The following is a 27,682-nucleotide window of genomic DNA, read 5'->3' as shown; positions in this document are numbered from 1 at the left end:
CCTCTGAGGCCCTGGAAATCACTTGAGGATGTTCTGCCAGGCATGAAAGCAGAGCTGGACACCTCCTCTCTGTCCTCCATGTCCACAGGAGAACAGGCTCCAGCTCTCCCTGTGGGGAGTAATTACCCCTGATTCAACCAGTGCTAATTAACCAGTAATTACCCCCGGTTTAGCGAGTGAATTAGCGCTGATTTAACGCGTTCCCAGCAGTTCTGGGATGTCCCCCGGGGGGCAGCCTGACGCAGGTCGGTGAGTGTGTCCCCCGCGGGGCTCGAACCCCCGACCCCGCGTCCCCCGGGCGGGGGCGCTGCCCCTGAGCCGCCCCGGGGCGGGGCCGGGGGGGCGGGAGGGGCGAGGCGGGCGGAGGTGGCGCAGGGGGCAGCGCGGGGGGCTGGGGACGGCGGGGCCGCCGGTTCGAACCCGCGCCGGGCCGGGAGGGCACCGACCCCACACACACCGGGGGGGGATCCCAGTCCCAAACCTGTCCTGGGAGGGGCGTCCCGGGGGCACAGACTTTGCCCTCTGCACATTAACGCAATGACGGCTCCCTGCCAGACCCGTCCCGTGGCTGGCAATGCCTCACTTTAACACCCAGGCGCTTCTCTGGGGTTGCTCCTACCACCCTCACTAAAACGGATCTTGCCTTTAATCCCCTGGCAGTGCCCAAGGCCGGGTTGGACCGCGCCTGGAGCAACCTGGGCTAGTGGACGGTGTCCCCGGGAGCGGGGCTGGATGGGCTTTAAGGTCTTTCTAACCCGAAAATTTTCCTTTTTCCTCTCGCCCCGTCCCGGCCGCCGCGCCGCCATCTTGCCGGCTTGCCGGGAAGTGACGCACAAGAGCCGCGCCGGCGCGGGGCGATGACGCAGTTCCGGTCCCGGTAGCGGCGGGGGACGCGCTCGCCCGGAGGCCGCGATGGGGGGGGGAGACCTGGTGAGGGTTTGGGGGAGAGAGGGGCTGAGGGGGACGGGGGAACGAGCGGGGCTTGGGGGACGGGGGGACGGGCGGGAGGGTGAGGGGGACGTGGGCTGGGGGTGGGGGTCGGGGGGCATTGGGGAGAGAACGGAGGGGGCTGAGAGGGGCTGAGGGAAGAGGGGCTGAGGGGGGTGAGAGGGGGTCGGGGGAGAGGCTGAGGGGGGCCTGGAGGGGGAGATGAGGGGCTGAGAGGGGCTAATGGGGGATGAGGGGCTGAGGGAGGGTGAGGGGTGTGATGGAGGGAGCCGAGAAGGTGCTGAGTGGGGTGCTGAGAGAGGGGTGATGGGGGAACAGAGAGGGGCTCCAGGGCAGCTCAGCCTCCCTGCCCGTCCCCCTCAGGGCCGATCCCAGCGCTGTCCCTTTCTTTTTTTCTCCCCCCCCCTCCCAGAACCTGAAGAAGAGCTGGCACCCGCAGACCCTGCGGAACGTGGAGAAGGTGTGGAAGGCGGAGCAGAAGCATGAGGCGGAGCGCAGGAAGATCGAGGAGCTGCAGCGGGAGCTGCAGGAGGAGCGGGCGCGCGAGGAGATGCAGCGCTACGCCGAGGACATGGGCACGCTGCGGTCAGGGCGCTGGGGAGCCGGGAATCCGGGAATGGGAGCCACCTGGGAGCCACCTGGGAGCCACCTGGGAGCACAGCCAGTCCCACCCCACGGGCAGGGACACCTTCCCCCAGCCCAGCCTGCTCCGAGCCCTGTCCAGCACTCCCAGGGATGGGGCACCCATGGAATCCACTCCACCACTCCCACCCTCCCAGGGAGGAATTGCTTCCCAATATCCCCCCAAACCTGGCTTTGCTTCGCTTTGAAGCCCTTCCCCCTTGTCCTGCCCCTCCAGGTAAATAGTCCCTCTCCATCTTTTCCTGTAGCTCCTTCAGGCACTTAAATCATCTCTAAACCATCTCCTCTTCCAGGCTGGACAACCCCATTTCTCCCAGCCTTTCTTCAGAGGAGCTGCTCCATCCCTCTGATCACTTGGAGCCTCCTCTGGACCCACTCCATGTGCTTCCTGTGCTGGGGAAATAAATAATAACAACAACAACAATAATATTAATAAATAGTATTGTTATTATTATTCTCCCAGCCTTTCCTCAGAGGAGCTGCTCCTTCCCTCTGATCACTTGGAGCCTCCTCTGGATCACTCCATGTGCTTCCTGTGCTGGGGAAATAATAATAATAATAATAACAGTGATAAAATATTTCTACTCACCTTAAACCTCAAACTGTACCTTCAGAACTGCAAGGAGGAAAATAAATCGAGTTTGTTTTTTGTTCTCTCCGACAGGAAAAGGGAAGAGAAGCTGGAGTGGATGTACCAGGGCCCCGGGGGGATGGTGAACAGGGAGGAGTATCTCATGGGGCGCCCTGTGGACAAGTTCATCCTGGAGAAGGCCGAGGACAAGGAGGCAGGGTGTTCCAGTGACACTGGGCTGCTCCCAGGCTCCATCTTCGCCAAGTCAGGGGCCAACTCCGTGCTGGACATGGCCAACAAAATCCGGGAGGACCCGCTGTTCATGATCAGGTGCGGGGGGACGGCAGGGAGGGAGCTCCTGGCTGGGACCTCTGGGGCTCAGGGACACTCCTAGATGTGTTTGAACTTAGACATGCTAGAAATGCCTTTCAATTGGAGCATTTTAGGTGTATCTGTCAATTTTTTATAAATGTCTTTAGGTAAAGGGTTTTTTATCTTTTAAACAGCGTAAAGGCATTTTCGTGCAGGTCTTTAAATTTAGGGATTTTGTGAGCGTCTTTCAGTTTATAAATGTCCATAGGTTTTTATAAATGTATTTAGATTTTTATAAATATGAATGTATTTATATTCTGTATATTTATGTTTTCATAAATATATTCACGTTCTATATATTTATATTTTTAGAACTATATCTATATTCTATATATTTATATAAAATATATAATTATAATAAGTATATAAATATATGTATCTTCTAAGCATATATAAATTAAACACATAAACATAAATATATTTATCTTCTGAAAGACATTTTTATACGTGTCTTAAAATTGATTTGATCTGCGAATGTCTTTATAAACGTCTTTTAACTTTATAAATTACTTTAATTTTATAAATGTCTGTAGCTTTATAAATGTCTATAAGTATCTTAAATTCTGTGACTTTAACTTTATAAGTATCTTTAATTCTGTGTCTTTAGCTTTATAAATGGCTTTAACTTTGTAAATGGCTTTGTGTGTTTTTAGAGCTTGCACTTGACTGATCTCTCTCATGAAAAGGTGATATTTTGTGTGTTTGAAAACGCCCATATTTTCTTTTTTTCCTGCTTTAGAAAGAGGGAGGAGGAAAAGAAGAGGGAGGTTTTGAATAATCCCGTGAAAATGAAGAAAATCAAAGCTTTGGTAGGTGCTTCTCAGGGTCCCTTTGCACAGAACACCCAGAAATCAGCTGAGCCCTTTCCTGACCCAAGCTCCTGATTTTTCCCTTGTGTTTCTGAGTCCCCAGGAGTGAGGGCAGTGGTAATGACAAGGACAATGACAGTGGGGTTTTTGCTCTGCAGCTGCAGAACAGTTTGGACAAAAAGGAGAGGAAGAAGAAGAAGGAGAAGAAGAAGAAGCACAAGAAGCACCGACGGCGCAGCTCCAGCAGCGACAGCTCCAGCAGCGAGGAGGAGAGAAGCAAAAACAAGTAAGGTTTTGAGGTTTTGTGGCAAAAACACCTCATGGAATTATTTGGTTTTCAAATCCTCTCTTTGGTCTAAATGTACCTGGTTTTGCATCATTAACATTAAAAATAATTTAATGTTAAATAAACCCCAAACCCTATTCTTGCAATTCTCCTGCTCCAAAAGGGCTGTTCTGTTTTCTCTGTAGGTCTCAGAAGAGGATGGACAATTCCTCCTGGAAACCTGCTCCTTACAAAGCCCCAGGGTATGGTTTACAGGTATGTGTGTATCACACTCCCAACGCCCTGAGGGAGGCAAAAACAAGGAGTTTTGGGGCTTTGCTGCAAATCTGCTGCACCAACTGGAAGAGGATTTTGAGGGGAACGTGATTTCATAAATTTCATGATTCAATTTGCAGCCATCTAAGCCTTGAAATTAAAGTTATTCAGATCCTGGGGGGGACTTTTGTCTGCTGGGAATTCAAGTTAAGGTTTGTTTAGTTTCTCTTCACAGAGTTACCCAGGGAGCAGTGCAATGGTTTGGGTCAGAAGGGACCTTAAAGATCATTTAATTCTAACTCCCTGCCATGGGCAGGGACACCTTCCACTGGCCCAGGCTGCTCCAAGCCCTGTCCAACCTGGCCTTGGACACTTCCAGGGATGGAACAGCCACAGCTTCTCTGGGAAATCCATTCCAGTCCCTCCCTACCCTCACAGGGAGGAGTTTCTTCCCTCATCTCTTCCAACACTCAGCTTGGCTGCCTTGTTTAGTTTTCTGACCATCAGACAGAGATAACATGTTTCTACACAATGAGGACTCCTCTGTGGCCTCCCATTGTCCTCCTACAAGCTCCTTCTGAATTCCAGGTGAGAGACTCCGAGCAGAGCCACAGGGCCCCCCACAGGCACCGGGAGCGCTCCCGGAGCTGCTCCCGCTCCCCCCAGGGACATCCCAGCAAGAGGAACTCGGAGCAGTCCAGGGGCTCGGGATCTCCTTCCAAGCACAGCAAACAGTGAGTGTGGCTGAGCTGGCTCAGGGAACCATGGGCTGCTGGGTGGGGGAAAATTCCCTGCAGTCCAAATCCCTCCTGTTCCATCTCCTGCCACTTTTGTGTCCTGACATTATTGCTCAGTGCTGGGTGGAAAGGCAGGAGCTGTCCAGGAGCACACAGGGAGCTGCTGGAGGGGACAATCCCACTCTTTGTTTGGGACCACCCCTCTCTAATCACACCCTTTGGGTATTGCTTGTGACTCTGCTTTATTTGGCCTACCAGTCCTCTTCAAATTTATAATTATCAGCCATAAATTAGAATAGATAAAGAAAATATATAGAATTATCTTTTTTAAAATGCATATAAAATCAGGTGGCAGGTATTCATTGTGATGAAATAATTAAAACTGAGTTAAAAAGGTGAATTTATAAAAAGTACATTAAGAGTCATTAGAATTTGTGTGCAGAGCGGGCAGGTAACAGTCCTGCAGCTGTGGGAGATGCCTGGGCTTCAGAATGTGCTGAGAAATCCAAGGGAATGTTCAGAAACGTGCTCATCTGTGCTGACAGGGGGTGTTCTTTGGGTTGCAGGCACAGCAGTCGGGAGGAGAAGGGCAGAGCCAGGAGCCCTTCCCCAAAAACGAGCTACCGGCGCCAGCACCCCCCGGGCTACACCAGGTGAGGGAGAAAAGAGGCTCCTGTGGGATGTGCTGGAGCTGAATGCTCAGATGTGTGCTTAAAAGCTTTGCTGGTTGGCCACCCAAGAGAAAACCATGCTAAAAACCCCTAATTTGGGGCATTGTGAGTCATCTGTGGTGGTTGGGCTTGATGACCTTAAAGGTCTTTTCCGACCTTACCAACCCTGTGGTCTCAGGGAGTGGAAAACCAGGGTGCTGTTGGGTCACGGCATGGGTGGTTTCTACCCCAACAGAAAGCTCTCCCCGGAGGAACTGGAGCGTAAACGGCAGGAAATGATGGAAAATGCCAAGTGGAGGGAAGAGGAGAGAGCAAACAACCTCAGGAAGCACAGGAAGGAGGAGGAGCTGGAGCGAGAGCTGGAGAAACTCGACGCCAGGGATGGGAAGTTCTTCCAGTGAGTCTTTTCCCTCCTCCTCACTGAGGGCAAATCCAGGCCACAGCTTCTGAGTGAGGGCCTCGAGCTTTGGGGTGTTCCAGGTCATGGTGTAGGATCCATCTCCACTGTGTTTTACGGCAGAACTGGTGGCATCTGCTGCTCCCAGATTCTCCTCTTAGCCCGAGAGGTGCTTGTTTCAGTCAGACTTAGAAAACAGGAACCAGCTGTGCTTTGCCAACTTGTAGAAATACCAGGTGGTGTTTTACGTTGCAGATATTTGGAAGTCATCTGGTTTTAAGTGCTGGAAACACTCTTAGGCCTGCAAGTCCCTAAACACACGTGGTATCTTAGTCCCTTGTGCTGGTGTCAGGCAAAGGGTTTTGGAGTGACCCCTTCCAGAGGCTGCAAGAAAGATCCCATGGCAGTTTTATTCTCCAGGCTCTATAGATTGATCAGAGGAGAACACGTTCTTAAGTGCAGACCAGAGAACCATGAGATGGTTTGGGTTGGGAGGGACCTTAAAGCCCATCCAGTGCCACCCCCTGCCCTGGGCAGGGACACCTTCCACTGGCCCAGGTTGCTCCAAGCCCCGTCCAACCTGGCCTTGGACACTTCCAGGGCTGGGGCAGCCACAGCTTCTCTGGGAATTCCATTCCAACCCCTCACAGGGAGGAATATCCAACCTGTAATCTAAACCTACTCTCTTCCAGTTTAAAAAGTCTTGTTTTCTTTCTCTGTTCCCACTGCCTGCAGCCGTTTAAAGCTGGAGAGTGCCTCCACCTCCACCCTGGAGGACCGTGTGAAGAGGAACATCCACTCCCTGCAGAGAACTCCTGCTGCCTTGGAAAAGAACTTTATGCAGAGATGAGGCTCGTTCTCCCTCTGCTCCTGTGCAGCAGTTAAATGGACTCTGATTGCCCAGAGGTGAGAGCCCTCCAGCACAGCCTCACTGCTCTCTCCAGGAACACTTCCCAGCTCCCAGAGGTGCTGGATCTCTGTGCTGAGCCCCGGGTGTGCTCAGGACTGGGGGCATTGGGAATTCCTTTGTGCTGGGTGGGACCTTGGCTGGGCAACTCGGGAGCCTTTGTTGGTCCATTTTTAACCTCTTGCCAGAGCTTTTCCTTCTCCCTCCCCACCCTGACTGGTGTCACTTTTGTATATTATTACCAAATTGTGCCAGGTGGTCACTGCTTCCTACTACCCAGCTCTTTATAGGCCAGAGCTAAACAGCTGTTTTTATTAATCCTTGAAGATCAGAGCAGAACCGATTGACATGTGAGTTAATTTCGTGGAATTTGATACCAGATTTCACTGGTATTTGACCCAAAAGAAGCTGCTTCCCGAGGAAGGGGGATGAGCAGAGCGTAGCTGGGTACGGCAGGCATTTCTCTGGGATTTTGTACTGTAAGTAATGTGCATATGTACAGCGGTGTAGATTTATTTTGTCTTTTTAATTAAGAAACTTCACTGTCATTTGTTAAAGCTTCCTTGTGGCTCTTGGGTTGGGGGTGGTGGGAGGGGCAGGTTGGGTGAATTCACCGCAGGGAGAAGGTTTGGTGAAGGTCTGGGAGGCTGTGGGAGCCCCTTCTGGGGTGCATCCGTCCCTCAGGACCCTCCCGGTGCCGAAGGGGTCGCGGGTGGGCCCCACGAGGGGTCTGTCCCGGGGGGGTCCCGGCCGCGCTCTGGCCCTTTAAACGGCGGCGCGTGACGTGGGAAACAGCCCATTCATAATTCCAGCCGCCTCGCCGCTGATTGGCCCGCCGGCAGCGGGGGCGTGGCCTGGGCGGGCGCCTCACGCCGGCTGGGCGAGACCATCTCCGCCAAGAGGAGGAGGGAAGGGCGCTTTTCCCCTTCCCGGCTCCGTCCCTCTCCGTTATTCCGCGTGTCAGCCCAACGCGCGCCGCGGTTCTCCGCGTTCCACCCGCGGGCCGATCCTCAGCCCCGCCATTACCCGCGGCTCTTCCTCCCCCTACCCCCGCGGGGGCGGCCATGGCACCTCCCGCCGCCCGCCCCCTCCGCGCGCCGCCATCTTGGCGCCTCCTCAGCGCGGGGCCGGAGCGGGCTCTGCCGCCGCGGCGGAGCGAACCAACCGCGGGGGCGGGAGGGGGGACACACACGAGGACCGCACCACCGCGGCGGGGAGGGCGGGGGAGCTCAACCAGCCGGGGCTGCCGCGGCCGGGCGGTACCACTGCGGGCCGGAGCGGGGGGCGTGCGCCGGGCCGGGCGGAACCATGCGGAGGCGCTGGTAGGGGGGCGCGGGGAGGGGGTCGGTCGGGTCCGCCATGGCCGCGAACTGCGCGGGGGCCGCGGGGACGGCGGGGGGCGGCGGGGCCGCGCTGGGCTCGGCCCTCAGCGCCAGCAAGACCAAGACCAAGAAGAAGCACTTCGTGTGCCAGAAGGTGAAGCTGTTCCGGGCCTCGGAGCCGCTGCTCAGCGTCCTCATGTGGGGGGCGAACCACACGGTGAGAGCGGGCGGCGCGGGCATCTCCCCCTCCCACACACACCCCACACACTCCCTCCTTATCCCCCTCGGAGCCGGGGATGGGCCCGGCACAGACCCCCGGGAACGGGGCCTCGCCCCCTCACACCCGGCCTTGCCCCTCGTCCTCTTCATCCCCCTCATCCCCCTCACGCCCGTCCTTTCCCCTCGGCAGGTGCCCGAGCCCCCCTCCCAGATCATCCCCTTCCCCCTCAGCCTGGGCCTTTTCCCACCCCTCCCTCCCCACAGCGGGTTTTATCCCCCACACCCTCTCTCCCCTGTATCCCAGCCTTCCCTCCCTCTCCGTGCCATCCCTGATCCAGCCCCTCCCTGGGCTCTGTTCCCGGTGGTTCCTTTTCTCCCGGGGCTCCTTTCCCGGAGCATCCCCAGGCGCTTTGGGGTCAGGGGTCCCTCCCTGCCCCGTCCCTTTGCCCCCACCCCTGGCGCCTTTCCCAGCACCTCTCCCCCCCCCACTCCCAGGGCTGGGAAGAGGGAGCGATGCTGTTTTGGGTGCTGTAGCCCTGTCACACCCCCCTCTGGCACCGAGGACACTGATTTGTCACCCACAGCCCTGTCCCCTGTCCCTTTCCTGCCACCCCCTCGTGTCACAGCCCAGAGGGGACACCCCTGCTCCTCACTTGGATCATTATGTGTGTTTCTCGCCTCCATCCCCCCAAAAAAGGAGGCGTTTGGGCTCCATCTGTCCAGCCTTGTCTCCCTTGGATTCCAGGCTTCATCCTCCAGGACTCAGGCCATGCCTGTGCTCTTGGCCTCGGCTCCTGTGGGAGGGAGGTGGGAGAGGGTCCCTTGGGAATGTCTGTGCTGGCTCAGCTCTAATCCACCTTCTCTGGTAATTCCTAAGACCATCTTCATGTCTTCTCTGGAATATTCTGTGATGTCAGGCACAAATTCGTGCTGGAGAGGAGGACTGATTCCTGGATGTGGGTGCTGGATGCTGTTCTAGGTGGTCAGAGAATCCACAAGCCTCATCCCTTCCTGAATTAATCCACTTTTAGGGCTCAGACACACCTATTTCTCCAGTGGATTAGTGGATGTTTCCTAGAGAGTGAAAGGGATTTGGGCTTAATATTTTATATATTTTTTTTCAGAAACAAATAACACACCAAAAAAAAAAAAGATCAGGCTTGCATTCCTGGCTTGCCTGGCTGGAGTGAAAGCTTCCAAATGTAGTTCAGCACGGAGTCAAAGGATGTTCCAAGCACTCAGAGCCTTGCCCAGGAAGCAGGATAATGAGTTTAATCAGGCTTTGATCTGTGGTGCCATTAGAAGCCCTGAAGAAATGGAATTTGGAGGGATTCTTTGGAGCCCCACCCGTGGCCTCTTAGGGACAGTTGTTGCTCGGTGGAAATTTGCCTTTTTGGGGGGGGTTTTTTTTTTTGTGTTGTTCTTTTTTTTGGTGTCGTAGCTGCCTGGGTAGTCAGAGCCTGGCAGGGATTTGAGGCCCTGGATCAGGACAGTGTAACTTTGGGAGCACTTGGCTGTGAAATATTTGGGCAAAGTGGGGGAACCAAGGCGACACTAAGCTGGTAATGAGATTATATGGGATGTGTATTAGGAAGAAATTGCTGCCAGAAGGAGCCACGGTGTCCTGAGGGGCTGGGAAGGGGGTGAGAAAAGTTCAGCTGTGACCTCCTCACCCTTGGAAAGGCATCCAGGATTTCCCAGTAAATCCCTCCACCTCCCTGCCACCACGTTCTCTGGGCTTGGGTGAGGGTGTGAGCGCCCAAAAGGGCTGCTGTGACACAGCTCAGAGCTGAGGTGGCTCCACTGACTCACCACGAGCAGCTGCTCCTCCTGGGCCGTGTCTGGGAGATGGTCCCGGTGCCCTGGTTATGTGGGAATGGGAATTCTGTGCTTCTGGCCAGCGTGGAAATGATTTTGGGGATGCCTTTAAACTTTGTTAGGACTGTCTTTTTTTTGGGGGAGGATGTTTAAATGTTTGGCTCCTGGAGCAGAGCTGGATGAGGAAGGGTGGGTGAGTCTCTTGGCTGTGTCCCTGGAGTTCTGCCTTGGGATCCTTGGAGTGGGAGGAGGAGAAAAGAGCTCTCAGCACAGCCCCGGGGCCGTGCCAGCGAGAGTCTGTCAGAATTACTTGCATCTGAGATGAACTTTTTCACAGACAAATCAAACAAACAACCATTTTGTGCAATCCACTGGAGAAATTCCCGCGGGTCCCTTATCCGAGTCTGGCAACGGCTCGGCCTTGCCTTTTAAACAGGCTCGGGAGCAGCTGGTGTGAGCACAGGGGAGGGGTCTGCAGGGGGGTCAGCAGCGCCCCAAGAACAGCAGCTGGCCTCTGGAAAACCAGTCTGGAGTGTTGGAATCGGGAGCTGGGGCTTGGCTGTCCTGGTGCTCCCCAGCCAGCGCTGGGATCGGGGTGGGGCCGTGGCTGGTGTTGGTGGGGCCAAATGTGGGTGGTATGAGTCAAACCACTGCATTTTGGACTAGAAGAATTCAGGGGAGGGGAGGGAGAGGGGGAAGGGGGAGGCTCACCCTTGACTTGTGAGTTTTCTGTGACACACACTGAGCCCAGCAGACGTGTGGAGATGGTTCCCGGGAAGCTTCCCTTGCTGTTGTCATGGCAGTGGCAGAGGAGCTGCAGCTCCTCCTGGTTGGATGTGTGTGTGTGTGTGTGTGTCCTTCTCCCTCCGAGCCCTGGATGGGTCTGTGTGCACGGGCTGGGAGAGCTGGGATGGTTCTGGAAGCCCAGCAGGGTGATGAGCAGTGTTGTGTGTGGTGCTCTGGAAACGCTTGGAAGGTGCTGCTGGTGGGAGGCACTGGCATGCCAGGGAGCAACTCCTGGATCTGTTGGTTGAATGAACAGTCAGGCTGTGATGATGCTCCTCGAGGTGCCAGTTGAGCTGGAAAGGCTCCCTGTGGCCCTGGATTGCTGGCAGGGACAGGGGGTGGCATAAACATCCCGTTTGGGTGGAAAAGGGGAGATCTGTTGGCCGTGTGGACCTGGCCTGAGGCAGCCTCCTGAGCTCCAGAGGCTCCAGATTCCTGGCTGGAGCAGCAGCCCCATCTCCCAGGACCTTTAGGAGTGGAGCCAGAGCAGAGCTCGTTAGTATTCCAGGGAAACAGCAGAACTGGGATTTGCAGCTCGCTCCTCCCTGCTCCGCAGCGCTGGGCTCGGTGCTGCCATGTTAATTGTAGCCAGAGCAGCATCTGCCACATATCAAATGCTCAAATCCCATCAATTGGCCCTGGCACAGTGGGAACAGCCTGGATCTGTCCTTCCCAACCCCGCTGTCTGCCCTGGCTCTAATTGACCTCTGGAGAGAGCAGCATATGGCCATGACAGCCCTGGTAATGACCGAGGCCGTGGCTCTGAATGGGATCCCAGTGAAATGGGGATTCCAGGAGCCCTTTTTCCTTGCTGGCCATGGAGGGAAAAGAAGGTTTTCCTGGGAAGTTCAGCCAGGAAAATGGGGCTCGTTCCCCTGCTCTGCCACTGGCTGGTGAGGCCATGGGTGGGTCGTTGAACCTTCCCATTCCTCAGGGGTTTTTTTTAGGACCAAGGGAAGCAATGGCTCTGCCCACCTGGAGTGGGAGATGCTTCCCATGGCCCTGGAGCTGTGCTGACAGGAGGGTGGCACTGACTCCTCTGCCTCTTTCCACAGGCTCCCAAGCACTTTGTTTGGGAAGGGGTGGGTTTGCTGTCACCAGGGGCTGCTTTTTCCCTCCCTCTGGTGTCCCCAGAGCACTGGCAGGAATTATTGACTCCAAGATTCATGCTTCCCTGGCGTTGCATGGGGTTGTTAGCATGGATACTGATTAATCATGCTCTAATTCATGGAAAACAGGCTTTTTTTTTTTTTTTTTGTCCCTCAAACCATCACCCAGTTCCTTTACTGTGTCGAGCAGCAGCAAAGTTTTGCTGCAGATGTGGGTTTGTCTCCGTGCTGTAGAGTGATTTTGCCATGTGTCTTTTACCTCCTTCCCCAGAGGGATAATAAAGTTTAAGTAATGCTCACAAAGTACTTGGAGATGCCTTGGAAAGGCTTTGAGGGGGTTGTGGGGGGGGGGAACAAAGTATCTTTATTTCCCCCAGCAAATTCCTGCTGTAAAGAATCCTGGAGAGTAGGCTCACACACTCCATCAGCTGGATCTTGTTAGTAAACAAATTGCATTTTCCCATCAATTTACTAATGGTAATTGCCACTTTGAGGCTACAGTCAGGTTTTGAAACAAAATTATGCCTGGCCCGTTCATCCCAACAGCTGTCCCTGAATGACATGGAATATTGATGTGCCTCTTATTGGAAAAGGGATTGGCTTGGGTGGCAAACACAGATTACCAGCCCTGAACTCCTGACTGGTGTGGCTCAGGAATTCCAATGACCGGGAAATAAAAGCTTAAGAAAGAGAGAGAGAGAGAGAGAGACAGGGAGGAGGTCTTGGAGGAGGTGTTTTTCCAGGCCTGGAAGGCCAGGGGTGGCTTAGGCCAGGCTGAATTGTGCTGGTTGAGGATGAAGGGACTGGGGGGAGCTGGAGGAGCTGCAGGGCTGAGCTCGCTGCTGAAGAGGAGGGTGGGATGAAGGTTTTCCTTCCCTCATCTGCTGCTGCCCCAAGCCTTTCCTTGGTGACATCTTCCACCTGCCTTTCCCTGGGGTTGTTGTGTCTCTTTGATCTGCATCCCTCTCCTTGCTGGAGTGACTCTGGGCATGGGGAGGCTGCCTGAATTCCTTGGGAATTGCTCCTTTGTTCTCAGGATGTGGTGAAAGCATCCCTGTCCTTAGTGCTGCTGCTGTTGCCCTGGGAAGGTTGGCAGCAGGTTTGGCTAAAAGGGGTCTTGGTTTTAAATCCCCCGAGCCCGGGGTGCGTCTGAGCCCCTTTGGGAGGTTCTGGGAATGTGCCATTCCCGCTGGGAAATCTGACCTGGGAGGGGTAGGGCTGGGGCCTTAAAAGTCTTTCTGCAAAGTGCAGGTGGCAAAATGCACTTGTCATGGTGCTTCCAGCCTGGGCTGGTCCCTCTCAGGGCTCTGTGCTGCTACAAAAAGAAAACTGGGCAAAACCAGGGGCTCGTTTTCCAGGTGGATCCAAGGGCAGAATCTGGAAATCCTCAGATTCTCTTTTGTTTTGGGAACAGACTTCCCGGGAGCCGAGGTTTCCCGGCCCCTCCCTGCCGTGCTCCTTGCCGTGACCTTGCCTCCTGTAGCATAAATACCCCGAGACACACACTCTGCTATATATAATCTGCTCTCCACGCCCCTCCCCGGGGAGAAGGCGAGAGAGCAAACATGTGCCAGGCGTTAGTCACGTTGCTCCCGGAGGCTGCTCGCAGATTCCACCGGGATAAGCCGAGCAGAGGGATCCCCCTCTGGAGAGGTGATGGGTGCTGGCCATTCGGGCTCCTCGTGGTTCACTGGATAATCCTTAGGAAGGGGAACTGCGTGCTGAGGGTTGTGCTGTGGGAAGGGAGGGTTTGGGATATCCCCGTCCCGGGGTGGTGTGGGGGCTTCTGGTTCCCCTCCCTCTGGGAGGTGTCAAGCAGGGGTGTTACTGTGAGGGCACTCTGTGTTTGAAAAACAAACCAAACCCCTTAACACAACAGCAAAAATAAACTAACCAACCCCACCTTTGCTTCCAGGCCGCTGTCAGGAGCAGAGGGCAGTGCTGGCACTAGAAATGGCCAGTGCAGCACAAACCCCATCCTCCTCCTGTGTCCCCAGGAGTCGAAATCCCCGAATCACCCAGCAACCTGAACGCAGCTGGAAGGGAGGAAAGGCTTCTACAGGGAAAAGGGGGGGCATTTCTGTGCCCGTGGTATCCCTCTGAAGGGAAACGAGGAATCCTGGCGCTCCATTTCTGCCAGTCAGCAGCGCCGCAACAGGTGCCACGCTCTCGCTGTTGGGGTTCTGTGCCGTGGTGGCAGAAACCAGGGCGCCTGGAAGCGTTTGTGTCGGAGTCTCTGGCGGGGAGGAGGCAGTCTCCGAGCCGCTGTTCCCTCCCAGCCATCAGCACCCTTCCTCCGCTCGCCAGGGAGCTGATAACGGCTTGGCTGTGCCTTCCCCCTGGGAGCAGGATGGGAGCAGGAGCTGCTCCCTCGGGCTTTCCCCTCCTGGGAGAATAATGAGTGGCTGGAGGCAGCGCCTCTGCCTTGGTGCAGAGTTGGTTGTGTTCTCTTCACCCCGAGGGGCTGGGATGCAGCTCCCTGCAGTGGTTGGGAGATCCCTTCCTCACCTGGAGTGCTCCCCCCTTTCCTCCCCTCCGGCTCCAGGAGCAGCTCAGTGCAGGGCTGAGCCTTGGCATTGCCCTGCCTGCTCCCTGGGGATTGCTGATGGTCTTGGGGGGGGTGACATTATTTATTCATCCATCCCAGGGCGTTTCCTGGGAGTGCTTGGTGCAGCTCTGAGGAGAAGCAGGGCAGGGCTGTTCAGAGCCCCCATCTCCGCTCCCGCTTATCTGCTGTGTGGGATGGCTGGCTCTGAAAATAGCCATCTATTTTTTTTTTTTTTTTGTCTTTCTCTCCAGTCTGACGTGTGTTCAGTCTGGTCTGGTTTGTCGTGCTGGGGAGAAGGGGGTGATAAGCAGGGACCTCGTGGAATCCCCGTGGTCCTCGTGGGGATGTGGCAGCGGTTTGGGCAGCGCTGCCGTGTCCTGTTGCACGCAGGGAACGGGGAATCCCGGAGCTGGAGTCCCTTCCCTCAGCCTGATGACTTGGCCCCTGTTCCCAGACAGCAGGGAAGTTTTCCAGCAGCTTTCCAAGCGTGCTGGAAGTCACTTGACCTGCGGAAGATTTCGGTGTTGGGAACAGACCCTGGGCCTGACTCGTAGCCAAAGCCTGCTGTTGCCAGCGTTGTCTGCCTCTCTCTCCAGCATTACCTGCTTGGCACAGTAGTTATGGGAACGGAGTTGGAGTGAAACTGCTTCCTAGATCCAGGCTGTTTATAGCAGCTCAGTGAGATGGGAGTCCCTGGGAGTGGGTGACACCAGGGCCCTCAGAAACGTGGTGCCTCTTGACCTGCTCTTGATTCTGGCACAGCCTTGTCAGTGCACGGGGCTTGTGTGGAGCAGGGCAGCCAGACACAGCCCAGAGGTGGATTTCTGTTGGGGTTTAATTATTATTATTAGTGCTGTCACTGCTGGGGGCTGCAGCACAAGCCTGTCTGTACAATAGTAGCTGAACATTCATTCTTCTGCTTCCCTGTGTTCCTGTGGCTGCCACACATGACTAAGGAGCAAAAACAATCTAGTGGAGTGACTCATCCCTCCAGAGAAGGTGGGATGAGAGCAACAGGAGGCAGCAAGCATGGAAACAGCATCCATGGGGAGCTGTGCTGGGCTGCACCAAAGCTCCCAGAGTCCATTCACGGCCAAGACTTGGGTCATCAGTGATCTGGAACAGGGAGAACTAGTTAAGAAACTGGCTGATGCAACGTTCCCTGGATAAAGGCAAAGGGGGCTTAGTGAAAACATAAAATCTGCTGTTCCCTGGTCTGTGGATGTGTCTGGGTTCTCAGCTGTGTCTTGGATGGTCAGTGGAAGGTGAAAGGATGGATGGAGGTGAGGACTCGCCACGTGATGGTGCTGAGCTCTTAACCACAGTGCTCCCCAGTCTGATGGGTTCTGGTGCTCCCAAACCAGCCTCTGGTGTTTTTGGCATCCCTGACAGTCCCTGTGGACCAGTGGAACAGAGCTTTGAGTCCCCTTTTCCTCTCTCTTTCAGATCAACGAGCTCAGCAATGTTCCCGTCCCTGTCATGTTAATGCCCGATGACTTTAAAGCCTACAGTAAGATTAAGGTGGACAATCATCTATTCAACAAGTAAGTAGGTGCTTCCCAACCTCTTTGTCCCTTTGCTGGGGGGTGAAGGCCTTCTGGGTTGTTCCCAGTGGAAATGCCGAGAGGATGTGGCGTGGCTGGACACGAGGCCTGAGCCTGTGCCCTGCCCAGACCCCTCACCAGGACGTGGCAGGGGTCAGTCCGTCCCTGAGATGCTCTTTTGTGGCTTGGTTTCTCTCCTTTGAGGGGTAAGACCCTTCACAGCCCTCAGGCTGTGCTGTACCCCTGGCCCACGGGGTGTCTGGGGATTTACTCCCATCTCCTATTCCCAGAAGGTCAGTTTTTGGAAGCCCTCCTGGAGCCGTGTTCCCCACCCTTGCTCTGTGTGAGTGCAGGGCTGCAGCGCTACCCGATGAATCCTTTGTTTTCACTGAGTTTCCCAGGGATCAGCTTTGGAGAGTGGGAGTGTGATTGGAAAGTTTGTCTTCCCTGGCACGCACAACAGCGCAGTATCTGCTCTTCCCTCTTCTCCTACAGAGATTTTTCGTTTCCCACGTTTCGGTGCGAAGGACTCTCATTGACAGTGAGCTGCCAAACGCTCCCACCGTGGGGATCATCCCCTCTGCCTGTCCCCCTGGGCGGGATCAGAGCAGGGCAGGGAGCAGCTGCAGCTCTCAGTGGCAGGGAATGCTGTGTGTTCCCGCTGTCCTGTGCTCGGGGGCAGCCTGGCAGCAGAGCTGGCTCTGGAACGTGCCAGGCTGGAGCTGATTCCCCCCCCTCTCCTCCAGGCTCCCGGTTTGTGGTGCGCTGACCTTTCTTTTGACGCATGAGTGATCTGATGGGATCTGAAATCAGAGCCCACCCCTCCACCCCCCCTTTGTGCTGCAGCTCCTCATCTTCCCCAGTAACAGGGTGTGCAGGGGGCAGCTGTGGGACTGCACAGCACAAGGCAACAAAGGAGGGGCAGAGAGAGAAACGATCCTGCCGGATCTGTGCTTGTGGCAGAGGAGATTGTTCTGCATCCTCACCCAGGCAGCCTGTTAGTCGGGATCCTGCAGACACCCCTGTGGAGAGATGGCTTTTGCAGGCATCCAAACAAACAAGCTGCCCTCGTGAGGGGAAGTACCTGCAGGGTGGTGGGAGGAGGTGGGAAATCCTGGGGAGAGAAGTGGGAGAAAAGTTTGGTTTGATTTCACGAGCTGGTCGTTGTTACACACAAACATCTTTTCTGCCCCAAGGGAGAACTTGCCAAGCCGCTTTAAGTTTAAGGAGTATTGTCCACTGGTGTTCCGGAACCTCCGGGAAAGATTTGGGATCGATGATCAAGACTACCAGGTACCAGCTCTCCCCTCCCTGCCCTCCTGACACCTTTCCCTAGCACAGGATATCCCAGCTGGTGGAGAAACCCTGACACAAACATTGTTATCATCAGCTTTTCTGGGTTGGTAATCGTGGTAACCCCAGGGCCCACAGCAGTGCAGGAGAGCTTGCTGTGCCAAGCACTGGGCAAGAGGAGAAGGAGAAGATGGTCCCTGCTCTGGGGAGTTTAAACCTAGGTGTGAAATAGGAGCCATGGTGGAAAGGCAGGAGCTGGAGGATGGCAAAGATCCAGTGTGGAACATCTGCAAGGAAAATGAGCCCGGTGTTGTTTTACAGGTTCAGGTGAATCTGCTGCTTGTCCAAGTGTGTGTATTGTTGAGTTGGGTGTATCAGGGTGGCTCCTGCTCTGGGACACGTCCCCTCAGGCCACAGGCTCAGCTTTGCCTTGGAGGGGACAGACTTTTGGGGGGCTTAAATCCAGGGAGAGAGAGAGAGAGAGGGAGATGTCACAGCTCCTGCTGCAGCAGCGGGGCCACCCTTCCACCCACAGCAGGAGACGAGCAGGAGGCTGCCTGGGGATCTCAGAAAAGAGGGGAAAGCCCGTGCAGAGGGAGGGAGGGAGGCTTTGATGGCAGCGTGGCCTTTGGCAGGCCGGGTGGCCGGGAATTAACGCGGCGTCCTCGGCTGCCGCTGATGGAGACGGGCACGGCGCCAGGACCGGGGCATCCGCTGGAATGCTCCCCGGGATCCGCCAGCCAGGGAGGCACGTGGGGGAGTGCCCTTCCCCTGCTGCCCTGGAGGATTGTTCCTCCCAGCTCTGGGGTAGTTTGACCTCTTAAAAAGCAAAACGTTAACTGAGCTCAGTCCAGGTGGGTAAAATGTGGTGGCTTGAGTGGGAATGGAGCCAGAACACTAAATGTAACACCCCAAGTGTGGAAGAGGTGGGCAAGTGTGGACAGGAAGGCAAACCCGAAGGGCTGTGAATTTGGTAATGCTCAGTGTGGTCACGATTTCTGCTTCCCATCTCCAGAAGAAAAGCTCTGTGGTTTTGAGGTGAGGGCCTGATTAAACTGTGCAGCACAGACTCCTTTGCAAATGTCAGCAGGAAACAAGGGGGATTTTTCTGTTTGCCTTTATTTTCCTGACGCTTTCCAAAGCCGTTGGCAGCAGTGGAGTTTTTTTTCCCCCCTGCTTCATTAAAGTTTTAGAAGCTTTAAATGCCTCGTTCTGAAAGGAAACCTCTCGGCTCACTTGCAGCGTGACGCGGTAAATCCCTTTCTCACAGCAGGCTCTGTCTGTGCCTGCAGCTGAGCAGGCTCCAGAGCTGAGGGGAGAGGAGAGAGCAGTGTCACTGTCACCTACAAAAAAAGCAATCCATCCTCAGACACATTGTCCAACCCTGAGATGCTGAGATCTGGCTAAAATCCATCCTCCAGGTGCTTGCACTGCTGTGCTTAGAGCACAGCTCTCCACTCCCTGCTTGGACCTGTGGCAGGGGGAGATGCTGGTGGGAGGCTGTTGGTGGATAAAATGGCTCCTGAGCACAGGCTGGTGGCTGGGCAGGGTGGAGTGGGAAGGTGGAGCTTGGAAGGGATGGAGAGGGGACCCACAGGAGACAGGTGACCTGCTGGGCTTGGCAGGTGTGAAGAGCAGTGGCTCTGGCTGAGGGGTGAGGCTCCCACCGCCTGGGGAGGGGACAGCAGAGCAAAGAGCTCTGGTGCTGGTGGCTCGGGGAGCGTGGCAGATCCTCGCTGTGCCGTTTTCCTGGGATTTTCCAGTCGTGCTGCAAGTCTGAAGGGGAGCTGCAGTGTCTGGTTGCTAAGGGTGGAGACAGGGAGATGAAGACAGATGCTGCTGGTTGTCGGAAGAACGGCCAGGCTATTTATACTCCCATCTTCTACGTCCGATGGCAAGAATAGCAGGGGCTGAGGGTGGCTTTTGGTTGCAGGATGACCTGCAAAGAATTCCCAAACCGCGAGACTTTGGCCAGTTTAAGCTGCTTTGCGATGGGAAAGGCAACAGGCCCTTTCAGTGGGTTTGTTCTGGCTTTCCTTAAACCTCAGGAATATCCCGACTCTTGTTACATTGCTGAAATGCTGAGAGCTCTTGGCCTGTGTATTCTGTGTCTTCTAGCAAAACAAAAATGCCCTCAAAAACACCTGCCAGGTGCTGGAGTCAAACGTGTCAGCAGGTAAAAGGCCCGGCTGGAAGCCCTAAAACCCTCCAGGTTTTTAAAACGCGAGACAGAACACGCCTGCAGTGTCTGCTCCGGGGGTTGGCCCTGCTCAGCCGTGTCCCACCCCGCTTCCCGAGGCTGCCCTTCCTTCCCCAGGGGAGGTGGCAGAGCCCCTGCCAGTCCCTGCCCCTGTGCTTGCCCCCCCAGAACTCGGTGACCCGCAGCGCGCCGGTGAACAGCGACAGCCAGGGCCGCTGCGGCGCCCGCTTCCTCACCACCTACGACAGGAGGTTTGTCATCAAGGCCGTGTCCAGCGAGGACGTGGCGGAGATGCACAACATCCTCAAGAAGTACCACCAGGTACGGTGAGTCTGGAACCCTGGGGAGATGGGCTGCAAACACCCCGGGGGGCTGCTGGGGGTCCGCAGCTCGGCTTTGTGGGAGGAAAGATGAGTTCCTTGGGATCTGAGGGCCAAATGTGGCCCAGCTGCCTGTTTCTTCACAGTGCTGAGCCCCTTCGCAGCTCACCCCGTTCCTTACATCAGGGAATTGTGGATTGCTGGTGCCTGAGACCTGTAAACGTGCTCCCAGTTCAGTGCTTTGTGTTAGGCTTTCCAGAGGGACTGGAGAGGAGCAGGGAAGGGGGGCAAAATGGGGACAGTGGGAAATGTTCTGCCCTGGTCCACGTTATGTGCCAGCCCATCTGCTCCTCACTGTCAGGTAAACTTAGATAACCATGAGAAGGGACGTTGGGCAGTGCCAGGGCACGCCTGGCCTGTCACAGCAGGCTGGGCATGCACAGGCAGTCCAAGAATCCCAGAATGGTTTTGTTCGGAAGGGACCTTAAGGATCATCCAGTTCCAAGCCCCTGCCATGGGCAGGGGTGCCACTCCTTGGATCAGGTTGCTCAGGGAATGGGATGCTCTGTCTCAGCTCAGGGCTGGAAGGTTCTTACCATGCCATGACTCCTTTTCTTGAGACCCCAGGGGGGCATTTCAGGCCTCCTTTCCTTCCACATCGGTGTCAGGTGGCTGGAACTGGGCGGGGGGGATCACTGTCAGCATCCTGCTGAGCTTGTGCTGTGTCAGAGGTGGGGTCTGTGTGACAGAACTGTCCTTCTCTGCCCTCCCCTCCCCTGCTGCCCTGCAGTTCATCGTGGAGTGCCACGGGAACACCCTCCTGCCCCAGTTCCTGGGCATGTACCGGCTCACGGTGGACGGCGTGGAGACCTACATGGTGGTCACCAGGAACGTCTTCAGCCACAGGCTGACTGTGCACAGGAAATACGACCTGAAGGTGAGGCTTTGGGGGGCTGGGAGCTCCTCCAGGGGGCTGGAAGCTCCTCCAGGGGGCTGGGAGATGGGCTTTGTAACACCCACTTGCCAGGCTCGTGGGCTTTGGTCACGGGGTCAGGTTTTGGGGGCTCTGGATGGAGCATCGCTCGGGGCTCACATGTGGGTGCATTTTCCCCGTCCCAAGTGACCTGCACTAAACCAGGGAGATCGTGGAGAAGGGGGTTGAGCACTCGTTTTAAAAATACTTGCAGAATTTCTTCTGCATGGAGAAATTAAATTGTGAATTTGTTGGGAATATGACACATAGTGCAGGAATGATATTTTCTTCTTTTTTTTTTTTTTTTTAATCAGGGCTCAACAGTATCCAGGGAAGCAAGTGATAAAGAGAAGGTATGGAGCAACTCTGGCCAGCCTTTCCTTCCTCCTGGTGGTTGGAAGCAGATGGGATCCAACTGATTTCCCTTTTCCAAAGGGGTATTGAGCAGGGGTTGTTAAACAGGCCCTGAGTTGAGCTCAGTTGCTCTGTGTCTGCCTTGAGTTTCTCTGGATCCACTGATAATTACTGTGCTCTGCCTGATGCCATTTTCATCTCTAGTGGACAGGATGAGCCACTTCACCTTAAAACAAGCCAAAAAGACCCTGGTGCAGCCCTGGAGGGCTGCTCAATCCACACATTTCTGAGGGATCCGTGGTCCAGCCCTCCCCCAGGGTTGGAGAACTTGACACAGGCTTTTTGTTGCAGGCCAAGGATCTCCCGACGTTCAAGGACAACGACTTCTTGAATGAGGGTCAGAAGCTGCATGTTGGAGAAGAGAGTAAAAAGAACTTCCTCGAAAAGCTGAAGCGGGATGTGGAGGTAGTTTCCCAGGGAACAGCTCTTCTTCTGTGTCCCAAAACTGGATCCTCACTGTGGCCTCTGGCTCCAGGGGGGCAGCAGTGCCTGGAGAGCGAGTCCTGGATCAGGCAGGGTTGTGCTGAGGGCACTGGGCCTGTGAGCTCGTGTGTGGATTCTCTGGAGTCTGAGAAGGGTTTAGCTCTCACTGCAGCCCTTTCTTAGGGAGGTGCTGGCAGGGCAGGACGGAGGATCTGTGATCCCACTCCTGTGGGTGCTGCTGTTCTCACTGCTCTCTTTCCCCCCCAGTTCTTGGCCCAGCTGAAGATCATGGATTACAGTTTGCTGGTTGGGATCCACGACGTCGACCGGGCCGAGCAGGAGGAGATGGAAGTGGAGGATCGGGCCGAGGATGAGGAGTGTGAGAACGACGGCCTGGGGGGAAACCCCATCTCCTCCTACGGGACCCCCCCGGACAGCCCCGGAAACCTCCTCAACTACCCCCGCTTCTTCGGGCCCGGCGAGTTCGACCCCTCCGTCGACGTCTACGCCATGAAAAGCCACGAAAGTGAGTGCTGTGGAGCTGTGGGGGGCAGGGGAGGTGCCCTGGGGCTCAGCGCAGTGCCAGGACCGTCCCTCCCCTTTGCTGTGCTCAGCTGGAAGGGGTAGAAGTGATGCTTCTGCTGTGCTGGCCCACCGGTGTTCCCTGCCCCTCCTGCTCTGCTTTCCCTGCCAGCCTCACCCAGCCAGCTCTGCTGGGTGTCTGTGGAGGAGGGGAGCGGAGCTGGGCTTTGCTCAGGGGGTGCCAGCCACTCTCTTGCCTCGCCAGGTGCCCCCAAGAAGGAAGTTTACTTCATGGCCATCATAGACATTCTCACGCCCTACGACGCGAAGAAGAAAGCTGCACATGCTGCCAAAACAGTGAAACACGGGGTAAGCCTGGCACCTGCAGGGAGGTGGGCTTGGGGGCTTCTGCTCTGCCTGCATGGCCCTCTGTGTGTGTGTCTGTGTGTGTGTGTGGTGTCTCCTGGCACTGATTTTCCTCCCAGTGTGGAAATTCTGCAGTGCCTGTGTGCAGGAGCAGCTCTTCCCTCACCACTGTCCCATGAAGGTTTTCTCTCTGGGTGCTTGGGGCTGATTTGTGTTTACATCCCGGTTTGGGAGGTGCTTGAGGCACCTCACGGAGCAGGGATTCACTGGCTGCAGGGGGCCACTCCTGTGCCCTGGCAGCAATCCTGAACTGCCCAAAAGGGCTTGGGAAAAGCCCAGGTTAGCAGGACATGGAATCATGGAATCGTTAAGGTTGGAAAAGACCTTTAAGATCCACAAGTCCAACCATCAACCCACCACCACCACCATGTGGAGTTTATATAGAAAGAGTTGGAAGGGACCCATCAGGATCATGCAGTCCAATCCCTGGCCCTGCCCAGGACACCCCAACAATCCCCCCCTGTCCCTCAGAGCGCTGTCCAAACCCTCCTGGAGCTCTGGCAGCCTTGGGGCTGTGCCCACTGCCCTGGGGAGCCTGTTCAGTGCCAACCACCCTCTGGGGCAAGAACCTTTCCCTGATACCCACCCTGACCCTCCCCTGACCCAGCTCCAGCCATTATGATTTCTTTATGCTCCTTCTAAATCTCCTGGAAACCACCAGGAAACAAATCCAGTGCTTTGTCTCCGTGGCCTGAAGACGCAGCTGGAGCTAAAAGCAGTTTCCCTGGGGGATCTCTCTAGACCTGCTGGTTTTTGTCCTAGAACTTGCACGGTTATGAGTCTTTCCCAGCAGAGCTGTGCTGCCAGGGCCCCTCCCTGCCACCCCTGCTGGCCCTCAGAGGAGGGTGTGTGACTGCTGTGTCTCTGCCTTGCAGGCTGGGGCAGAGATCTCCACCGTGAACCCCGAGCAGTACTCGAAACGCTTCAACGAGTTCATCTCCAATATCCTGACATAGTTGTCTTCAGCCTTCAGCGAGGAAGGAAGAGCAGAGGGGCTCCTTCACCCAGAGAACGCAGCCTGTGACACTCAAACAGACACTGTAGCAGCATGTGGGGTGTGTGTGGGGTGTGTGTGTGTGGGTTGTGTGTGTGTGTGTGCAAGGTGAGTGTGTGGCACTGCGTGACTTCAGAGAAAAACTCATTCTTAGGTGCACCCTCCAACAGTCCACTTGACCCAGGAGGAAAAGTGGGATTTTATGTTACAGAAGTGCCCAGACATTAAGATTTGAGGGCTTTTTAAACCAAGCAAAGTGCATTGTTTCAGCACTGCTCTTTCTAGTGACATTTTCTCCTCTCTGATCAGGAGGATCCCAGAGGGATATGACGTGGCACTGTATAAAGGGGTGGCTCTAGATCATGTTCAGTGGGAGTGAAGCAGTGCCTGATTCCACAAACTACTCCTTTTTTTTTTTATTATTTTTATTTTATTGGACTGTCTTGACCAGAAAGACATACAATCCCTTTTATTTCCCTCTTGGTAGGAATTGGAAGGAAAATAGCTCACCATTTCAAGGATGGAAACTATAACTCTGATAAGGAGGAGTCGCTGAACTTTAGGTAAATTCAGACTGGGACACTTTATATTTTTTGGTTAATTTAAGTAACAAAAAACAAAAACTTTTTTGTAACTGCACTTGATTTACAAGAAGGACGAGGGAAATGAACATCTACCAAAGATGATCTCTTAAAAAAAAAAAGAAAAAAAAAAAAGGTGTAACTCGTAGAACCTTAAAAAAACAACCAGTGTGAGAAGTAGTAGTGGCATTGACCAACCTCAGCTAATGATGTGCTCGGACCCATTGTGCTTTCAATTGGCCAGCTCTGAAGATTTCCCTAAAAGAAAACCAGAAAAAAGAAAAAAAAAAAAAAAAGGCATTTTGTACCTGTAGATATGGGATAACATTTGACTCTCGGGACGTTTCCCTGCCGCGCCTCGGTCAGGAATTGCCGCGTCTCTTAGGCCACAGCTGACCATCACAGTCCTGCCAGTGTTAATCTAGCTAATGTTCAGTCTTCCTTACCCACCCCATCTGCAACAGGTACTTGAATTTGTTTCCTGACAGAGGTTTCTTGGCTCAGTTGGTTTCTCTTTTTCCGATGGCAATGTGACTTGCACACGAAGGAGTTGGACTCGCTGCCAGTGGGGAGTGCTGGGAGCTGTGACTGTGGAGCGAATTCCACTGCTCAAGAGGACTCAGGACTTGAGCTGTGGTTGGTTTTACTCTCCTCTGCTCCAAACCCCTCTCTAGAGCGACAGTCAAGGAGTGGAAATGTTTGAACACTTGCGCCAGATTATTTTTCCATCCCCCTAAGGATTTGGAACTGATTGGAGTGACTGAATAACGTCCTGTTTTGTCTCCAGAATGCTTGTAATACTTTTCACAGCCAAGCTTGTCAGGCTCGCTTTGGGTTTTCTTAGCTCTGCTGCACAAGTTACAGACCCTTTGGTTCTTTTGTTTTTTTCATTTTCTTTTTTTTTTAATTTTTTCTTTTTTTTGGAGCAGGATTTAGCGTTTTGAACAAACCATCTTGCAGTTGAAAACATGTTGCTTATCTGCCTTGAAAACTGTTTTTTCACATATGCCTTTTGTTTCGGGAATAAGCTGTTTGGAATGTCTCTGTCCTGTGCTGTAACACGTGCTACAGTTTGCTGTGTGGAATTTGGTCCTTTTTGAGAGATAACTGGTGCTCATCATCACATCCTGGTAATTCCCCTGACTGATCCTGAATGTGGGGGCTTTGTGGGGTTTATTTTGTTGTGTTGTTTTTTTTTTTTAGTTTCGTGTTCCATCCCCAGCATTCGTGACGTGAATCCCGCAGGTCTCAGCTTTGAAGGGGACAACAAACAAAAAAGAAAAAAAAAAATCCCACAAAGCTTGAGCCCACGAGAGTGCACTGTAAATAGGGTCTTTAAAAGTCAAAAATTAGGGCTTGTAACGTTCCCTTCAACGAGGGACAAATTCCTGGAGTCCCATCCCTGTCCTGGGCGGGGCAAACACACCCTTGTCTGGGAGGGTCTCGTGTCTTAAGGTGAAAAAACCACAATCCAAATGCAGCTGTTGAGAATCCTTTAAAAAAAAAAAAAAAAAGGGAGGACTTGGAGGGCATCACCAGCTTCCTTTTGTGGGCATTAGATTGGTTTGCTTTCTCTCTCGAGCGATAAGCACTTAAGTTTACTGCCAGTTAGAAATGGAAATAAATTAAATCACTTTTTATTCCTGACAGTTTTTAAAAAAAAAACCCTGCCTTGAATATCTGCAACTTTGGCTTGGTAAGTTTTGCCCTTCTCCTTTTGGGAAAGCAGCTTTTGGAACTGTTTCTCTTGAAATCATCTATTTAAAAATATATAGAATGAAGAGGGGAAAAAAATAAGGGGGGGAAAGAAAGAAGGAAGTGAGTGAACTGCAGACCCCCACAAAACAAACAACCCAAAGAAACCTGAGTGGAATTAGGAGCAAAAATCTCCTTCACCCGATTTCATAAAGAGGAATAAAGTTAAAATACAGTTAATTCCTGCAGCAGTCTTTTTGCAGAAGTCATGGTAAAAAGGGCTTAAGAGCAGTTAACTGTATTTTCTTATTCCACTCCAAACTCCTGCAAGGATTAAATTGGCTGTTTCTGGCTCAAGTGATCTGAGAAGCCCCACAAACTCGAATCACTTTAGCACTTCCCCAGTTCTGCCACTTCTGTCAAGTTGCCATATTGTGTGTACTAAAGTAATTAAATGCAATTTTATCACTTAATGATGTATTTACCCAGGTATGTAACTTTGTTTAACATAAGCATTTTGTATATTGTTTACATTTTGAGAGGTAGCATTACGTTAAAAATGCTAATTTTTTTTTTGTTTCTAGACAGTATTTTTATTACCAGAATAAGAAGTGAAGCTGCAAATATTTGATTTGTTTTTAAAAGGGACTTTTTCTTTCGTTTGGTTTTTTTTTTGTTGTTGTTGTTTTGGTTTTGTTTGGGGTTTTTTTTTTGTTTGTTTTTTTTTTAGTCTTGTTTTAGGTCACTTTTTTAACTCGAGTATTTAAAAAAAAAAAAAAAAAAGGACAACCCAGCCCTTTCAATTCTGGTTTTACAACTGCTTGTGCTAGTTTGTTGTCTGTTCCTGGTGTGAATTTAGTTCTAGTTTGCTGAATGTAGATATTTCTGTCTGTAGCATGTCCCCTGCAGAACACTTTACACTGAAGTGCATTTGACTGACCCCCCCTGTCCCCCCGGGCTGCCAGACCTGCAGTTGGGTGTTCAGGATGCTCAGATTTGGATCAGAATGCAGGATTTTCCCGACCAAACCCAGTGCAGGGTGGTGAGCTGGAGTTCCAAACCCATCAGTGCAGCGCCTGAAGGGTGAGCTGTGCAGGGATCTGCACCCCACAGGGGCTCTCTCTCTCTGATCTCTCAGAATTTAGCAACTCAAACCTGCTCTGAAGTTCGAGTTTCCACCTTCCCTGTGGGTTCAGCTCCTCCAGTGTAACCACGAGTGGGAGAGGGAAGGGCAGAGCCACAGCTTTGCCCCAGTAGTGCAATAAAAACCACTCCAGAGCATGTTGGGTGTTCCAAGGGCTCCCAGGAGCTCCCACCCTTGGTGCCAGCGCTGGGAAGGGGGTTTGGAATTTGCTGTGGGAATACCAGCAGGAGTTCACTCCTCGTGGCAGGGTGGGATCCTTCCCTCTGGTCTCTCTGCCTGACCCGGGTTTAATTCTAAAAGCCACAAATCACGAAATTCATCCCTTGGGGGCAGGAGATGACTCGGGATGCCTGAAAAAAGGAGGCTGTGCTCCTGCATCCTGGTTTGGAATCAGATTTTAGCATAATCAGCAAGAAAACTAAACCACTTGAGTCTTATTTCCTTTTTTTTTTTTTTGGGGAGTGGGGGCTGAAGGGTGGGGAGGAAATTCCTGCTTTGCAAAGCGCTGCCCCAGCCAGCAGGTGGGGAGCCCAGAGAGAGGGGGAAAGGAGGCTGTGTGGTAGTTTGGGGGGCCTGTGGTGGTGGATGCTCCCAGTCCTGTGACTACTATGCAGTCTTTTCCATGCCTCCCTGAGCTGCAGGAAGTGTCCCACCCCGGGGTGCCCCCACCCTTGCCAAGGTCAGTGTTTGTGTCCCCACCATGGGCACCAAACCCAGCCCGTGTGCCCCCCCTGGACTGCCCCACCCCTGCAGAGC

At 53.8% G+C, this 27,682-nt stretch overlaps 2 protein-coding genes across 2 annotated transcripts; both read left to right on the top strand.

Annotated features, from left to right (window-relative positions):
- The first annotated feature begins 796 nt into the window (after positions 1–796).
- Positions 797–7,143, top strand: CWC25 (CWC25 spliceosome associated protein homolog). The gene is made up of 10 exons (XM_050330787.1): positions 797–930; positions 1,361–1,533; positions 2,255–2,491; positions 3,273–3,342; positions 3,501–3,628; positions 3,814–3,883; positions 4,472–4,617; positions 5,187–5,273; positions 5,527–5,688; positions 6,424–7,143. Exons 1-10 carry the CDS (start codon positions 913–915, stop codon positions 6,536–6,538), a joined length of 1,206 nt encoding a protein of 401 aa, XP_050186744.1. The 5' UTR covers positions 797–912; the 3' UTR covers positions 6,539–7,143.
- Positions 7,144–7,954: 811 nt separating this feature from the next.
- PIP4K2B (phosphatidylinositol-5-phosphate 4-kinase type 2 beta) lies at positions 7,955–27,363 on the top strand. Its single transcript, XM_050330786.1, has 10 exons — positions 7,955–8,134; positions 15,844–15,941; positions 17,138–17,234; positions 19,603–19,755; positions 20,545–20,691; positions 21,042–21,080; positions 21,433–21,546; positions 21,832–22,090; positions 22,352–22,455; positions 23,388–27,363. Exons 1-10 carry the CDS (start codon positions 7,955–7,957, stop codon positions 23,466–23,468), a joined length of 1,272 nt encoding a protein of 423 aa, XP_050186743.1. The 3' UTR covers positions 23,469–27,363.
- The last annotated feature ends 319 nt before the right edge of the window (positions 27,364–27,682 follow it).

The sequence above is a fragment of the Myiozetetes cayanensis genome, unplaced genomic scaffold, assembly GCF_022539395.1.
Source record: "Myiozetetes cayanensis isolate MyiCay16 unplaced genomic scaffold, myiCay2020 scf44, whole genome shotgun sequence".
NCBI lineage: Eukaryota > Metazoa > Chordata > Aves > Passeriformes > Tyrannidae > Myiozetetes > Myiozetetes cayanensis.
Note: the sequence above shows the minus strand (reverse complement) of the source record. Positions and strands in the feature narration are given on the sequence as shown.

Bases quoted from the DNA above. Each gene is read 5' to 3' on its own strand.
- CWC25 (XM_050330787.1), top strand. The intron at 4,618-5,186 runs GTGAGTGTGGCT...TTTGGGTTGCAG, and splicing joins CCTTCCAAGCACAGCAAACA to GCACAGCAGTCGGGAGGAGA. The intron at 5,689-6,423 runs GTGAGTCTTTTC...CACTGCCTGCAG, and splicing joins AGGGATGGGAAGTTCTTCCA to CCGTTTAAAGCTGGAGAGTG.
- PIP4K2B (XM_050330786.1), top strand. From the start codon at position 7,955: ATGGCCGCGAACTGCGCGGGGGCCGCGGGGACGGCGGGGGGCGGCGGG. The intron at 8,135-15,843 runs GTGAGAGCGGGC...TCTCTCTTTCAG, and splicing joins TGTGGGGGGCGAACCACACG to ATCAACGAGCTCAGCAATGT. The intron at 19,756-20,544 runs GTACGGTGAGTC...GCTGCCCTGCAG, and splicing joins TCCTCAAGAAGTACCACCAG to TTCATCGTGGAGTGCCACGG.